Here is an 18,536-nt window from a genome sequence, read left to right as displayed (position 1 = left end):
CTTATAAACCCTAATTTTAAAAAACCCTAAAGTTCTAGGGTTTCAATACATAACATAGACATTGTCAACGAATACTAAGGAACTAGGTTTTCATCATAACAATATCAAAACCTTAAACATCAAAAGAATAGGATTTTTAGACTTCATCAACAACCCTAAGTAGACTAGGGTTTCAATATTGACATACCCTTAGGTTAGGGTTTTACAGTGAACCTTTTTAGGGTTCCACAAGAATGATAATATAATGAGGGTAGATTCAATCTAATGATTAATCACCCTAACAAGAATCTTTGTGATTCAAAACCCTAGACATAACGATGTCAATAATGTAAAGCAAATTTTCAAAAGAGAATGAACATACCTTTTCTATGAAGAGAACTTTATAACAAAGTTTATAGTCTAAGACATACCTTGAGTTGCTTCTTAACAAACCTTGTAGGATATCAATTCTTGATGGGCTTCAACAGATCTTCTTCCATGCTTCAAATCTATCCTTTTAAGTCTCCTCAATAATTTTAAGCATTTAGTAAGCTTTCCTAACCAAGGAAAATATAAATAAAAGGTTATTAGCACTTAATATAAACAAATCTTGATATGAAAGGGAAATCAAACATAAGGAGGAGACAAAGAACAAGATACTTATTTTTTGGTGATATGGTGAGGGCTCCCTCTTAATCCAATCTTGAGGGATACCTATAACTCATCAAAATAATTCAAAAATGTTCTAACAAGACATGTTAGACCTACAAACTATAGGAATCAAAACATAAAGGAAAACAATGCAAAACTTAAAATCAATGTTGTTAAAAGCGCGAGCGGGATTAAATCGGCGCCGGGAATGAAGCGGAAAAAATCGGAAAAAGCGGGAAAAAAGCGTTTGGTACAAAAATATTCATTTTTTTTCAATTTTTTTAATATCTAAACCATCTACAACATAAAATAAATACATTGACACATAAATATGATAAGAAAACTAATATATAAGATGTTTAATATCATTTCTAGCGCTAAAATCACACATAACATTGAATCATGTCCTGAATAGTAAGTCCTGACTCCTGAGTCCCAGCTCAGCCTCAAAATATCAACAAAAAATATGATAATGTATCTCATCATGTCATAATGTCATAGACTCATATACAATAAAATGAAAGTCTAATCCTATTGATTTCCTCTGCCCCTCTTGCGAGAAAATGTCACAGCTTTCTCTTTCCCTCTAGATGTAGATGCTGGTGCCTATGCTGGTGGAAATGGCAATGGAGTCTGATGTGCTCTAGAAGCTGAAGAACTAGAAGTATGAGCTACAGGAGGTAGACCACGTCCTCTACTGGTCCTAGTGGTAGCCCGGGTAGGCAGTGTCACCTCCTCCTCCTGCTCCTCCTCCTCCACCTGCTCCTCCTCCTGCTCCTCCTCCTCCTCATCCTGCACTAACCAATCATCAGTAGAATCCATGAGAGGCCTCTCGGCCTCAACCCTCCATGCAGCAGTGGTGTCAATCCCATCCAATGAGATGGCATCCACATCAGGTGTCCTCTCAAGTTGCCTCACCCACAATCGAAGATTGTAGTAGACGTAGACCATGTCATTAAGTCGTTGGGACTCCAACCTGTACAAAGATCATGAAATAATAATTAATAAATCCAAATTTTCATTGTAAATCGTGCTGCCACGGACCCCCGAGCTTTTTTACGAAAAAAGCGGGCTTTTTTCAAAAAAAGCGGCAAATAATTTTTAGGCGCTTTTTTCCCATAAAAAGCGCGATTAAATCGGCTTAGGGAAAAAAACGCGCTTTTTGAAAAAAGCGCGATTTAATCGCGCTTTTAACAACACTGCTTAAAATAGAAGGATATGTGAGGGATAGTATTCCCTAAGAGTCCTTGGCAAATAGATCTTTGATCTCAGATTCTTCAGTCTTGTTTCTCTTAGGTGGAGCTTCATCAGCAACATTCGCATGTTCCCTTTCTCTCTTCTTATTACTTGGATTCTCAGGACAATGACTTTTATAATGACCCATCTTATGACAATTGTAGCATTCAATCTTTGATAGGTCAACTTTCTTCTTTGGTCCCTTGAACTTCTTGAAGGTTCCCTTCTTCTTGTGATGAGTGGAATAGGCATTAGAGATGTTTTCTTCTTCATCCTCCTTCTTGTTGTTTACTAACAATACTTGAGCTTCTTCTTGACTGCATGCATTCCACATTTGTTCAAATGTTGGAGTATCCTTCCAACTGTTGAGTCCTGCAAAGGCACTCCAAGATTTTGGTAGTCCTAGAAGAGCAGTGATTACGAGCTCCTTTTCTGGGACAACTTCATCTATTGCAAGAAGATCATCTCTAATTCTAGATATCCTTATAAAGTAGGATGATACAATGTTGTCTTTTGTCATATTAATAGTCCGTAATTCATTCTTTAGGCTTGCTATTTGACCAATGTTCTTGATGGTGAACAATTTGGAGAGAGCCTCATACATTTCTTGAACAGAATTTATGTTGGATATGTATGGGATGAGGTTGTCCTTTACTCCATCCACTATTAGGTTCATGGCCAAGACTTTGGTTTCTCTGAACTTTGTTTTCTCTGCTTCATCTATAGGCTTCTTGACTTTTCCTTGAACAAGATCCAAAACTTTGTTCTTTTTGAGGATGAGACCTATCCTCTTTTCCAGGACCCGTAGTTGGAGGCTCCTCCTAGTTTGTTTTCTCCCTTCATTGAGTTTGACATAGTTATTGTAGATAGTAGACTTATCTTCTTATATGATCCTTTTTCCTTAATGGCCTTCCTTTGATCTTCCTTTCCTCAATAGATCTTCAACCTGCCTTTTTCCTTTTTCTTCACCTTAGCTCTGATAGCATGCTAGAAAATCAGAAAGGCAGAAAGATTTTCTTTGTGTTGATGATTACTTGTGATGTCTTTATATTCTTATTAACATTCTTATGTTCTCTTTTATCTTTGTTCATCAAGCAATTACCAAAACCAAAGCACAAAGATTAAGGACACCAGATGTAGGCACTCAACCAAGGCTAAAACCCCTATATAAGGGGAAACCCAGTCAAAGAACTCTTCCTTCAGTAATTCAAAATGAGATGGACCAACACCTTAGACCAATAGACCTTCCTCATCCACCAATTCACCCTTCCAAAATGATTCAGCAACCTTCAATAGTCTCTTCTTGTCCAGCAGCTTTAACCCAGCAACAATCCATAATTTCAGCTTCCCAACTTCAGAACTTTGACCCCCAGCAGCAAAATTTCGGCCAAGTAACAGAACAGAAGTTTCGACCCTTCCAGCATTGTAGCAACTCCACACATGTGAGAAAGAGAGAGAGAATTTCGACTTCTTATGCTTGAGATAGACCTCCTTCTCCTTCGCTAGCCCTTTTCACCTTCTTCCTTGAATTTCGCACTTTTTACTGCCCCAACAATTGCAAATCGAACTTGGTGAGTGAGTGTTCCAAATGAGATTGAGTTGTTGCCTTTATATAGTAGTTTTTGCCCCTCAGTTTAGGCCAACTTGTCCAGTTTGAGGTCAACTTGGTGGAGGAGGCCTAGAAGACCTAATTTACATGAAAATAAATTTCTTTCTTGACAAATAAATCCCAAGAAGGGTTCTTTACATTATGACATGGACAAGGACACTTGACATAAACCCTAGAAGCCTGCAATGGAGGCTTTGACCTATAAACAATTGACCCAAGCATGAAACCCATGCTTTAATAAGTCAATTTCTTTAATAATAAAATTTATTTTTCTTTCTTTTGATAAATACATTACATCATGACTCAAGTACAATTATGAAGACCGACACTAGTTACATTCTTACATAGTATCAGAGCCATGATTTTGGCCAGTTGTGGGTCTAGATCATGGTAATGCCCAAGTTGCTATTGTTGGGCTAAAATTCCAGAGGTTGCAACACTAGTCCAACATTATTCGTCATGATGAACTTGTGCCCAAAAATGTCTCAACAAGATAAATTCTTTGAGAAAGTTGAAAATTATAATAGGAATTTCGCAACACTGGTGGAGTTGTTCGAAGAATGGGTATGAGCAAGACCTATCTCACTACTACAAAAACAAATATTGAAGGTGAAGACAATGATAAGATAAGAGGAGGCATACCCATTGAGGAGGGAATTCATCTAGATACATTCCATCCAGTTGAGCTTGAGGCTAATGGCACGCAGGAGGAGCACGTAGATACACCCAGTGTGACACAAGAGCCACCCTTGTTGGAGTTTCCTTGGGTAGCCCCGATTGACACATTGGTGGAAACAGTTGAGCATACACCCGTTGATGAGGTGCCAAGAGACATATCCACAGTTGATAAGGTGCTAGGAGGCACAGAGATGTCCATCGTTGATGAGGTGTCATCCGTTGTTGAGGTATCCATTGATGAGGCGTCCAGGGCTATGGCAGAGCTTCAGGATGGTAGCTACCTACAGCTAACTGGTGAGGATGTCTTGTATGTTGGGTTGTCTATGGAGGAGTAGTTGGAGGCTCATGTTAAGCCCATGATGGAGGAGTATGCACAGCCATCCTTTGGGCTAGCCATTGATGAAGGGCATCATAAAGAGCACACATTCGGATTTCAGCATAGTATGCTTCAAAGGCACGTGGATGGGACCTACAGCGTTATTAGCTCACCCCTATGCACTGGATTGAGAGAGGCGGAGTTGTGTAGACATACCATAGGGGATGACCAGGTTAGTAGGACTAAGCGACATGAGTAGAGTATGACACTGCATCAGGGCTTGTTCCTTCCACAAGAGATTGTGCCTTCGATCCCTCTTTTGGGATAGGATGGCGAGAGGTATTGAGTTGGTACCCAATGGAGTGGTCTGGGTGTCTGGATATATTCATGGCCAGGGGCATAGTCCAGCAAGGGCCATGGGTTACCAGAGGAGTCTTAGGGCCAGACTATTGTTGGGATCTAGGAGGGATTCCCCGCCAGAGCATGGGTTTGGTTAGTAATGGTATTAGCAGTGCAATGGATCCAATGACAAAGTGCCCACACACTCTCAGATCTCCATCAGCACTAGTGATAGGATGGTTTGACAGGGGAACAAACAGATTTCATGAGTTGTCTTGGCATATTCATTGTGCGTGGAGTCATAGGGTGATTAGACTACTTTGGCAGGAGTTTGTAGAAGGAGGTGGCATTGGCAAGCCACCGAACAGGTCATCATATGGAGACAATGCTCTCTCATTGATCTATTGTGCACCAAAGTTACTGAGGTTCAACACGGTAGTGTTATTCCTGATTGCATGTGAGGAGTTGGGCCACTCAGGTCTACCAGGGCAGATGAGGAGGTGTAGATCACATCATGGTGGGTACACTATTAGAGTGGTGGATGCATTACCACATGTGGGATACCAGATGATACAGGGTGGTACAACAGTGGGTGTTGAGGTCCAGTGGTGCAGAGGAGTGCAGGGGTATGTGTTGGTGTATAGCAGTGAACGATGTTGCACAACAGGATGTTGGAGTGTTGCCTCCAAATAGATCTCCTGACGGGGACAACAGGCGTATCATTGTGTCTGGCCTACCAAGGCTCAATGAGGGCATTGCTGAGCATCTCTCGGACATATTGCACGGGCGTCACACCCCTATTCCTCCCTTGTATTGCTCACAGTCTCTGAGGATTTGGTTGTTATCCTTTGACACTCTCAGCACGAGCAACAAGGTGCGAGAAGCTCACTTGAGACAGTTGGATGGGACTCAGTGCGTTAGGAGAGAAACTTGCCAGCAGTGGCATATGGTCAGGGTGCGGATTAGCAATTGTAGGTTTGGGATTGGCCCGACCTGCTGCAGAGGTAGCATGTGCTCCACCCTTGAGCTCGCACTTAGGGAGATGCATGGCACATTTTGGACAAGACATTCTGAGGTGTCACGGGAGCATGTACAGCAGGTGGTGGATCTTTCTCTCAGGCAAATGTCTAGACTCCAGGCAGTATCGGGGTGTGCCCCCAAGAGGCAGGATAGCATATCTCACGGTGTGATATGGCAGGCACAAGGCAATTTTGCATGCATCAGACTGATCCATGACATGTGGAGTCTGGGTATTGATTGCATGCAAGGACCAGAGACATGGAACAGTTGGATTCCAGTAGTTGTCAGGACAATACTGCAACAAAGATGGTTATGGGATCCAAGGATTCAGTTGCCTAATTGATCACTCTGTTTTCTGATGAGCGGGATCAAGACAGAGAGTGACCCAACTCACACCTGGTTTGATATGAGGGGGAGCGTTGAGGATTTTGTTGCATGGCAAGGCTGGTTTTCCTTATTGCTACTACGGATCAAGGTTAGTGTAGGATGGGTAGGCCCTGACATTATGGAGATGCCTGGGCTAGAAGTGTTGGGACTCTGTAGATATTTTGCCATCAGGCCCCAGGGGAGGAGGATACAGCTTGTGCACAATGGGCAAATTGTCATGGGCAGAGTTACGCAGCGACAACATGGTGGCACCCTTTTCAAACTAGCATGAGATCCAGGCATTACAGGACTTGGCAGTGCAGCTAGCCTTAGAGATGAGCTAGTTTCTACAGGGGAAGATCATGCAAATCTTTTATCAGGCTTTAGTGATATGCTGATGACTTGGGGGACTTCACCAGTATGGCAAGATGTCCAGCAGGAGGAGATCAGGGGAAGCACATGCAGACGAGGGTTCATCTCCATAGGGATTGGACTGCATCTTCAAGAGTCTACTCTTGAAGTGCACAGGATCGTTTACTCAGGAGGGCAACTTCTTGAGGGTTTGCTCAGGATTTTACATTGTCAAGGTACTCTACTTATGCAGGGGGCCTCTGGCAACTTTATCTTATGGGACAACGAGTGGAGCGAAGGAGGCTTCCCATGGGTCAGGATGATTTGGGACCCTAGTGTCATGGGATTTATTCATGTGGTGGTGGTGCTGCAGCGAGGAGTAGTTTAGTGGCGCATTTGGGACCCTAGCATTAGCTAGGCCAACGTGTAGCAGCATAGGATAATATTGCTTGAGAACAACCAATTTTTGGCAGGAGGACTATGATGTTCCCAATTTTTGTGCATGCAAAAATCACTCACTTAGAAATTTTGCAAATTATTGGATAATATTAAAAAGGGGAAATATTAATTTTGAGAGAGAAGGGAGAAATTTTTATTTTAATGGGATGGCGGCAAAATAATATTTAATTGGAGAAGGAAGGCAAAAAGGGAAATTATTATTTTATTGGAAAATGTCGGCAAATTGATATTTATTGAGAAGGAGGCAAATTACTATTTTATTCAAAATGGGGGCAAAAGTCTCCTTGTGGAAAATTGGCCCCACCAATAAAATAATGGGGAAGGAGGATTTAGAAGTTGGAAGGAGACTCCAAGAGGAATTATAGGAGGAGGAAATCAATTGCAAAGGATTCTATTCTATCTATCAATTTATCAATTGAAAGGAGCTCAAGCGAGTTCAAGAGTTTCAAGCTAAAATCAATAGATGATTTCGGTGGACTTCGAGTGCCACCCTAGTTAGCTTTGGGGAAGATTATTTCAGATCTTCCATTGTGCTTATTGCAGAGAGTTTCTGCGTTCGAATCCATTGTTTACAGGAGGTCCCAGTATTGTGTGAACTTGCAGGGTTTAATAAATCTCCAAGAAGGCCAGGTTTCCAATCTTGAGGAGGAGCTCGAACTATTCTCATTAGCAGGGCCAAATCAGCAACTAAAGGCCGAGTTACTTCTCCATTCGTATCAGATTTGAAAGGAGATCTTGCACTGCAATTTTCAGATTTAATTGTGCCCTGATATCAGAAAAGGGGAGCTGAATGCATTTGTGTCGACCGCCATCTGATAAGTGGGCCGAATTCCAGTACAACCTCCCGTATACAAACCCAAGTTCAAAGCTTGTCATTTCTGGAGTTTAATACAAGTAGAGACTGAGTTCCGTAGGCAGCAAGAAGAACGAATTTATTAGCCCAGGAGGTCGAATTGCACAACGAAAAATATACAAATTTCTAAGGGCCGAGTTGGGGTTTCTCTGGTGCCAATTTCTCAGTTAAGAGGACTGATTTATGTGTTATTCCGGAAATTCCTTGCACAGAGAAAAGGAGGCTGATTCCTTCAGACTTATGCTGATTTTTTTTGAGCCTGTGTTTTCCCTTCTAAACTAGCCACGTATTACCAATCTGGGCATCACATTTATATCAGCATATGAGCAGAATTTAAGTGAATATTAAAGGGGCATATTTGTTGTTTCCTGGAAGGTTGAGTCACTGGACGTGTTGCTCCTGTAGATGCATATTTAAATCATTAATATCATCAAGGAACTCCAGCTGAAGCGGACCACTGTTCATCCATGTCACTCATGCTATAATATTCCAGATTTGTTTCCTGAACTTCATGCTATCACTGTTTCGTGTTAAAAGATATATACGCTGATATCTGCTCTGTGTAATTAACCTGCAGCACTCTTGTCATCATGAGAATGGCTGGTATTTATGATCTAATGGATTCCTTATTGCTGTAGCTATGTATATCAGTGGTATGTGCCAATTTCATATCCTAGTGCAAATCATTTCTTATGTCACTAACCTTGTAGCAGCTATATATATGTTGATATAAATCAGTCCCGAGCTTTGGGGGCAACATTCTTATGGCAATTAATGATTACTGTACACATTTAACTGAGTTAGATAAATGAAGGGACACATTTCCAGTACCTTGCAGACAATCTGTTTGTAGAAATTCCAGTGAGCCAGACTGTGAAAATTCAGAAATTTGTGAGTTCTTTGAGACATTTCGGAAAGGGAACATTACAAACAACCTAGCTACTGAGCACAAGTCCCAGGTTCAACACCTAAACGGCTTCATTTTAAACATGAGATCAAAGCTATGTAGGCTCAATGAGGTTAGGAGGCCTAAGCCAAAGTGTAGTTGGAGGAGCGTTGAAAGTAGCAATTGATATTTTCATATCAAACTATTAAGGGTATCCATCATGAAAAGGGCATGTAGTTGAGAGGTAGAACAATCCAACAATGGGGGACATGGCTTGGGTTTAATTCCTAACATGTCGAGTTCTCAATGTAGCATCAAAGCTAGGTAGGCTTGATGTGGATACAGGGCTTGAGCCAAAGTACGCCTTAAGGGGGGGAAGCTAGGTAGGCTGAAGATGGCTACAAGCTCTGAGCCAAAGTGTGCCTGATGGGGGTGTACTGGAGATAGCAATCCACACCTTTAGATCAAACTGTTAAAGGTGTCCATCATGAGAGCTGCATGTAGCTCAATGGCAAACTAGCCCAATGGCTAGCGCAACTCTTGGGTTTGATTCCTGGCCTATCCAGTTTTCAACATAGTATCACAGCTATGTAGATTGGAGGTCCCTGGGAAACCTGAGCCAAAGCGTGTCTTGATAGGGAATATTGAGGTAGTAATCCACACCTTTAGATCGAACTATTAAGGGTGCCTATCATGAAAGGGGAATGTAGCTCGATGGTAGATCAGCCCAGCGGCTGAGGGTAGTTCCTACGTCGTCTGAATCATAGCCTGTCCAGTTTTCAATAAAAATCGGAAAAATGAAAATTCCAAAACTTCCTGATAATGGGTTCTGACTCGGTAGATCGAAAAGTCAAAATGGATAAACTTAACACTGTGCTCCAGAGACTAAAATCACTTAAGGAAAAAGGAAAATGCATGAACTTTTCGTACTAAAAACATGAAATGGCTAAAATTGTCTAAAACTGGTCAAAGGTTGAAGTAAGTACATAGTGAAAGTATGTCTTCCTGTTTCAGAGATCTTGTTGAGGATCTCGTACTTTTCTGTAACCTGGAAATTGTTCACTAACCTGCAAAGTTATCATGGTGATTTGTTGTTCACCCATCATACTAAATTTTTATCATTCAAAACTGCTGCTCATTGCTGTGTTTGTGAGACGCTTTCAATAAAATGCAAGTTAACGGCACTTTCTTTTTTCTAAATATGATATAAACCACTCTAAAATGACTATCTCTGAATACAGCTGAAAGTATTCCCGTTTTTCTAGATAAACTATAATCTGATAGAAATAACTGTCCGCGTAAAATTAGGCAGAATATTCGAGAACCAAAAGCAACACTTGTCGGATTATAATACAGTGTTTATAAGTTTATCTATTAAAGTATGACTTTCAGATACCTGATAATTCTTGCAGGCAGTATAAAGTCAAGTTTGGTTGGCCTTATCCTTCGCCATGCAGATACAGCCTTGACTTCGAAAATATTCAAAATTGAAAACCAGAGCAGAAATCACAGAGTAAAATGAGATATGGTAAATCTTTTATGAGAGACTTACAAGTGCAAGGGACTGATTTGCATGGCTCGCGCAGTTGGATGGAGTGAATGAAGAAGGTCGGGTGTGATGAAATGAGGGAGGCCTTTCCTGGTTGCCAATAACAAGCACGGAGTATCCACTTCCACCCCGCCAATGTTAAGTGTGCCCCTTCTTGCCCTTGACCCATTATTACTCCATGCTTTCACTACAAACTTCATCTTTGCCTTCAACTTGAAAGTAGCAGGCAAATGAACACAGAAGGAATGGGTGGGCGCTGCTACTGGAACCATAAGAGAGAACTCGTCAGCTATTGCGTCGGACTTAGCCACAGCGGGGCGAGAGCACAACCTTTAACTCGCAAAGGTGATGGGGAGGAAGGTTTTCATTGCTCGACCCATCTGAAGCAAAACATTAGTTCTGATTAGTGATGGTGGAAAGAGTAGTTTTGATTAGTGAGGGTGGAAAGAGTAGTTTTGATTAGTGAGGGTGGAAAGAGTCTCAGTGAAGGAGATTCTTAGAAAGTTAGGGTCAGTTTTCGTTGTTTAGTTTAATTATTGAGGTTTTGAATATATGAATTAATTGTTATACTTGAATAAAGTAATAGATGTTCGCTCTTAGTTTAAATAAAGTTAAATTAGAGCTAAAAATAGATCCATCTAAAGTAAAATATTAGTTTTGATTAGTGATGGTGGAAAGAGTCTCCATTTAGTGAGGAGACTCTAGAAAATTGGGTCAGTTCATTATTAATTTGAATAAAGCTGCATAGTTAGTGTTCTTTAAATAAAGTAAAATTAGAGCCAAAAACCGACCCATCTAAAGCAAAACATTAGTTCTGATTAGTGATGGTGGAAAGAGTCTCCATTTAGTGAGGAGACTCTTAGAAGGTTGGGTCAGCTCATTATTAATTTGAACAAGGTTGCATAGCTAGCGTTCCTTGCCGCTTAGTTTAATTATTGAACTTTCAAATATATGAATCAACTGCCATACTTGAATAAGGGCAACATTGTAGATGCTCTCGCTTAGTTTAAATAAAGTTAAATTAGAGTCAAAAACGAAACTTTCATTTGGGATGATTGAGAGAGATGTAATTATAATAATGGGCAAAGTATAAGCCTTAGTTTTAAATTTTATGTGCATAAAGCTTCAAGTTTGATTGTATTAACCTTTAGTTAATCATATTCATATTTTTTAAATTCTTTGTTTCATAGTTAATATTCTTTTGAACCACATTTACAAGTTCGTAGATGGTACAAGTACATGCAATACATTAGTATCAAGGATTTGAGTGAGTGGCATTAGCATAGGAATTATAATATTATATATAATTAAATTAATAATATTAAAAAAATTTGTCTACATACATATTATATATTGAATTAAATTAATAATGATAATAAAATAAAAAATTATAAAAAAAATCCTACATGATTTAAAAACGGAGTTAATTTAAATTAATAAAAAATGATATTTAATAAGAGTTGTAATTGTGATATAATAATTATTTTTTAATTAAAATAAATATTATTTAAAAATATGATTTGTTTTTTGTGACGTGGTGAAATTTAGTATGGTTTCATGCCTTGCCATATGACTCGAATTCCTTAATAATTATATCTTCACATATTCCAGAAATCAAAAGTAGATCATCTTCTTGCACTTTAATACATTCCTTGAACTCTAGAGAAAGTGGCATTTTGTCTTAAATTATGATAATGCCAGGTGGAAAACACAAATCATCATAAACTTTCCCATGTGATATCCCTTAAGGTAGAGAATGGGAAAGACCATGATGAACAATGACCCTTATATGAGTATTAAATAATATTAACTATTTTTCCAAGAAACTAATATGAAAACCACACTTTAATTTATGCGGTCCAAAATGGTAAATAAAATAACTTATCATATATCGAAAAATAATATAGGTGGGATAACTTTATTAGCAATACATTTTCACGTAATAGTTATTAACTAATCAATCATACTTAGTTGTCCATATTTATACCACTTGTCACATGTTTTAACTTAACACATAACCACATAATACACTTATATTAAGAATAATGAATTTCACTTACCATTTTAACTAAGATATAAAAAACATAACAATCTATTTGCTTGTGACTGGACATAAATAGTACTAATGTGATTGATATGAAATAAAATAGGTTAAACATGGAATCCATTTAATTGGAAAATTTCTTACTCTCACACGACCAGGTACCCCCACCTCCCAACATACATATATCTATAATGTTATTTTCTACAATAAGTATTACTTTATGTTATGGAACTTTACTTTAACTTATTAAGCAAATATAAGTTAAAATGATTATATCTATTAGCAAATTTGGATTACTAAAATAAATGATGATTATGTAAATTTATAATAAAAATTGACTAAAAAAAATTCATTTTTTTAATTAATGTAAATAGAATTTAAATATTTTTGTTTAACCTATAACATAAAGTAATATTGTAAAATTATAACAAATGAGATAAAGTTAAATCTTTTTAGTTTCATTAGGTTTTAGATTGGACATATATGAGTGAATTTCAAAGTATGGGCTATATAAACCAACAGTTCAATACACTAAGGTATGGAAAGAATACAATATGGTATAAAAAGAATCAATGCGTAGTAGAGTTGCCATCTATGGTGGCTTTTAAACATATAGTGTAAACAATAATGTTCGCTTTGGCCCTTGTTACATATAAGTCATATAGAGCTCATATTATATATGAAAGCGAGTGTAAATATTTTATCAATAAATAGGATTTAATTAATAAAAAGGAGCCACCTTTTTGTGGATTCAAGTCAATCATATGAAGAACATGCACAGATCCCATTACTGTGATTGATATGAAATAAACAACACGCACATATTCCACATCACTTACTACCCAGACGTCATACATTTATGGAGGATCATTTTCATTTCACAGTAGTTGAATGTGATTAGAGTATGGGTGTTAAATGAATTTCATTAAACATCTTAAACAATTTATTCCTTAGCAAGGCAAGCAGATGAACAAAACAGTGGAAATGACCATCCCTGCAGATGCTAATCAACTTGAACATTAAATGTGTTGACGACCAACGTGCCTAAGTGCAATGATGGCACAATAAGACTATAACTAATAGAATGTAAGAAAATAAAACAAATTATTTTTAAAAAAATAAATATTTTGAATTTTATAACATGAACTTTACACAAGCAAGTTTATTTTTTGGTCAATGCTTAAATAATTAGGTAGTCAACGATAAATAGAACACGTTATACCTGTCGCATTAGGATAATAATAAGACGATTGAATTGCAAAAGGCAAAACCCAAGGAAGCTAGTGATCCCATAGACTATATCTAGTCTTGTGGACGTTAAAATTTCATTTATTTATTTTAATTATCAAACAAAGAAAAGGTATGTTGTCGGTTGTACGCATAATTTGTCCCTGTAAATGTTAGTTTGTAAACAAACTAGCGGCATGTTAAAAGGAGCTTTTTAGAAATAGTAAGGGTTTCCAAGCTTCCAATTTCTTAAACACTAAATCCCTTGACATTTGTTCCAGTTTAGTCTCCATTGGACCTGTGTATGGGAAGAACTAACCTTAGATTTAAAGTTGGTTGTTCAAATGTCTGGAAGCATTACTCTACTCATAAGTCTGCGTCACTCATAATTTTGTAGTGTACGAAGATACACTCGTAGTGTACAAAGATACAATCGCGTCACTCATAAGTCTGTAGTGTAGTGCACGAAGATACACTCGTAGTGTAGAAAGATGTAATCGCGTCACTCATAAGTCTGTAGTGTCACTCATAAGTCTTTAGTGTAGGAAGATACACTTGTAGTGTAGAAAGATACAATCGTAATGTAAAAAGTTACAAGTAATATGAAAGCAAATACCATCACTAACTTTGGCATGTGAAATTTTGGTGTTTGTTTTTTGGAATCCAATCTCACCCGTGTTCTATAATTTTGAGAAAAAATCACTAATAACAACAACATGTGTTGTTGGGTTTGTGGAAGCATGCATTTCTTTTGAGGCTTTACATTCTTTGTGCTACAAAAACCCATTTTCCTTATTTGGGTTTATGTAGTGGGTGTGCCACAACCTACCCTATCCTCATGTGTGCTCTTTATATATTGATGGTTGTTGAGGGTTTATTTAAGACATAGGTAGCACCTAAAAAAAGACTAATTCCCAAGAAAATATTGATACAAGGCACTCTCAATTATGAGTGAGTGTTTAAATTTATCTTTGCAAAACTTTATCTTTATATTTATTTATTTACTAAAATACTATTTTTAAGGTTTTTAGGGTTTTATTAAATGCTTTTTCTTGCTTTCAACATAAAAATATCTATTGGTGATCTATCACAGGAACAACAAAATGTATATTTGTCCCAATTTATATGTGTATGTATGTGTTATACTTGTCATTGAAAGTGAGTATTTTAGTAAGTGTTTAGTACTTGTTGGCATTGGTGTTTTATCAAGGTTTTATAGATGTAAGTTTGAATTAATGCCAATTGTTAATTGGAGGCAATTCCTACATTAAGCTTATAGCATATAAATCACATGCCCCATTCATCTTTGAGAGTGTGATTGTGTGGTTTTGAGAGACTAATTAATCAAGGACCCGTTGTGAAGTAACTTAGAATTTTGATGGGTGTAAGTGTTCGTGTTTTCAAGCCTATTGGAAATTCATAGTCATGGTGTATTCCTTCTCTATTATGAGGATCTTCATGGGTATTTAAGAGTGGATAGTTTAGAGTTTTAATAGAACGATTGGAGAATTTTAATGAGTATATTTTTTAAATGCATCACAATGACTTTCAACAAGTATCGAGAACTTATATAACTTCGTCACAATGAAAGATTGTGCCATGGGCAACCCTAGTGGTTTTAGGTCTATGAATTTATGTTGATCCTTTTGTTTTAGACAAAGTCATAATAATAAACATGTTATAGACAAGAAAATGGTAAGTTTTAGCGTAATTGTCCCTAAGATATTAGGTTTTTGTTGGGAAATTTAATGGTTGCATTTTCTATGCTCTTTATTTATTAGCATGCAGGTATCTAGATGGGTTGGGTTGTTCTTTCTGATATGGTGTTAAGGATGGTGAGTTTTGGGTTTGATAAGTGGAATCAAAAGGACTATTCTAAGAGGGATTGTGAAAACCAAAGGCCTCAAAACCAAGAAACTTTTTGTGGGTGGTATATATACATCAATTACAAAAGATTGGTTCATTAACACTTTGTCAAGTGCCATCTTATGCCCTTTTAGGTTATCAATAAAACAATCACAAAAAGGAAGTTGCTTGTTGTGGCTTTTGGAGCTTATTTTTGGGCAAGATAACATTTCCTCTTGTTTGCATATGAGTTCAAGAATTACTTTTCAAATTTTAGGAAGGTTCTACAACATTAGATAATGGAATGTTATAGCAAAGGTCAATCTTGAGACTTTGGTTTTATAACCTTTGATAATGAAAGTTAAAGAGATCTTATAACATGGAACAATCTGTGAGATGGATGGAAATCAAGGAAGCATTTTGCATTGTATGTCTTCTATTTCATATTTTTCTCACCTTTAGGATTTTTATTATGCATGTTTTACATATAGTTGTGTATTCTCACAATACTCTGTATTTGGATATAGACTTTAATAGTAAAATCCCAAGGAGACGTTTTTGGATCACTATGAGTAAGCTTGAAGAATTGGTTGTTGGCATTGTTGTTACCATGACTATGAACCATCCAAACTATGTTTTGATATGTCAAAGAATCTTTCCCTATATGTCCCTTTTGATTTGAATTGTATGCACATGTATTGAAATCATGATAGCCCAAAAGATTTATTGATTGTTATGTTTTGTTGTTTTTATATGTTGATCTCAATTGGCTTTAATGTTATGTAAACTATTTGATGTATCGGTAACTAATGTTGGCCATGTTTTTAAGTTCTTTGATTTATGTTATTAGCTTATACTTGCCTAAGTTTTATGTGTTTTGGTGATTTAGTAAAATTTCCAAGTCGCTAGATCTATTTCCAATGGTTTTAAAAACCTATCACATTATAGGGTCTTCAAGTTCTATAGGTCAATTTCCAAAGGTTTGAAGGATTGTCACGTTGGGCTATATGTGTTATGTATGCTTTTTGCAACTTGTTTGATGATTTTTCTGTAGCATCAGGAGGTGTTCTCACATACCAAGAGGCCTCCTAAGTCTGCCTAAAATAATTATGGAAATTAAAATAAAATTTAAATTTTTGGGCATAATGTAAGCTCCAAATTGTCAAGTCGGCCTCACCATGAAAGGGTGTGACCATTGGTCAAATTCACCCACTAGACATGTATAAATTCATGATGAGACTCCTAATTTTGACCAACAAATGATCATCACATCATCTCTACAAGATAGTCGCATGTGTGAATAGAAGAAGACCAAGTTATTTGTAGTTTGATCGAGTTCAAGTTTAACTGAGTTTAACCGTTACCTGGGGTTGATTGCAGTATGGATCTAACCATAGATCTTTGACTACAGGCCAATTTGACCGCAGGACTTAAACCGTAGGTTTCTAGACAATTTTTGTAATTGTAAACATTGCTAAAGAATAATTTCTCCTAGAAGAAAAGTTGTTGGGTTTTCTCCCAAGTTTGGGTTTCCTAGGATAAATTTATTGTCTCTATTATGCATCACTCTCTTTATGATCTTATTGTTTTCACTGAATTACTATTGAAATCTTTTTTGTATAATTGCTTAATAATATCAGTGGCATAAGATAAATTATATGAAGATTATTAGGTAGTAATTATCAGATCAAAATATTGGTTTCTACTATGCATCTTGTAGAAAATTCAACATGGTATCAGAGCCTTGTTAAAGGAGAAGCCATTGAAGTCAACCTAAGAAACAATGAGATGTGACTTCACTTGTGCAAGAGAACAAGCCCTAGAGGAACTATAGTTGTCTTGAAGAGGCCGAGTAGAAGAATTCTATGGATGAAATATGTTTTGGAGAGGCCAAGTTTGCATCTATTCTACTATTTGTGGAGGGTCGAGTCAAGCAAAGTATGTTGAGAGGATCCACAACCAAGGAAAATGGGTTGCAGACCCTATGTATACCTTCTCTTGCAGGGCTAAGATAGTTAGGTGTTGACCACAATCAAGAAGAGAACTAAATTGAGGTCTAGGAGAATTTTGAAGGGTAAATAAGGTGGAAAAGGCTACAAGGAAAGTCTATTGTGAGTGTCGCATTCAATCTGTGTCTAGGACGCATCCCTAGAAGAGGGTTGAGGGCCTCAGAAAGTGTGCTTAGGTAGGTCGAAAGGCCTCGGGATCAGAATAGACAGTCTAAGAGCCTTATGAGGAGGATCGAGTACCCTCAGGCTTGTGGTAAGGCAAGTAGAAGATGGTTTTAGAAAACTGTGCTGGACAACAAGGAAGGAAGGGGTGAGAAGTGAAATTTGGGGGCTAACAGCAAGGTGATTGACATAGTACAAGTGACTAAAGGATAATCCTACCTATGAAATGCAAGTTGACAGTGATCAAAAGGAGTTGATTTTCGTGTGAGCATTGGAGGCAAAGGACAACTTAGTACAAGAGTTGGAAGACTTAGGGTTTGTAAACCCTAGAGAAGACTTGGAGATTATGACATATATTGAAGTCTTAGATATGAAAGTCCCAGGGTTTATGGGATGAAAACATAGAGAAATACTTGGAGTGTTTAATGCAAGTGGGGTTGATGTGATGCATACTTGGTTTATCTCCTTGATAGCATGTGGAATGACTTTATGTTGATGTTAGCTTATTGTTAAGCCTTTGGTTTGGATAGATAGCTCAGTGAATGGCTTTTTAAGCCTAATCCACAGGATGAAGAAAAAAAGGAATCTAAGCTTGATAAGATTGCATATGGGCTTCATTAAGGAGGAAAGGATCAAGAGGGAGTTGACAATTCCCTACAACATTGAGTAATTTCTTCCTTAATAAAGAGATAAGTACTTCATATATTTCTCCCTTGATTATTGTTATTTTTCATTGGTGAGCCTCGTGTCTTTTTATTTTTTCTTTATTATAATTGTTTCTTCCATGGCCCCCTGAATGATGTTTGTAGGTACATCATGAAGGTTGCTAAGGTAACGAGTCAGGCGGCATATGGCAACATCGGGAAGAATGAAGCAAAGTTTGTGGCAAGAAAGTTCTCTCAGTAAGAGGGAGTACAAGGATATTTTTTGTTCCAACCTCTTATGGATAGGTTCTTG

The 18,536-nt window shown here is 37.5% G+C and overlaps 1 protein-coding gene across 3 annotated transcripts in view; it reads right to left on the bottom strand.

Moving 5' to 3' along the window:
• The window catches only part of LOC149205374 (uncharacterized), a 469,574-nt gene extending 458,843 nt beyond the window's left edge, over window positions 1-10,731 (bottom strand). For 2 of the 3 annotated variants that reach the window (XM_089395023.1, XM_089395024.1), the window contains exon 1: window positions 10,296-10,728. In XM_089395023.1, the coding sequence (XP_089251149.1) occupies window positions 10,296-10,564 (269 nt within the window). In that variant the 5' untranslated portion in view covers window positions 10,565-10,728. Of the gene's footprint in view, window positions 1-10,295 lie in introns of all 3 variants that reach the window. The other variant, XM_089395025.1, reaches the window with a different exon arrangement.
• Window positions 10,732-18,536: the final 7,805 nt, after the last annotated feature.

This window comes from Pinus tabuliformis, chromosome 1_2 (genome assembly GCF_031772625.1).
Source record: "Pinus tabuliformis cultivar Carrire ecotype Pingquan chromosome 1_2, CPIR1, whole genome shotgun sequence".
NCBI lineage: Eukaryota > Viridiplantae > Streptophyta > Pinopsida > Pinales > Pinaceae > Pinus > Pinus tabuliformis.
This window is presented reverse-complemented; position numbering and strand designations above follow the sequence as displayed.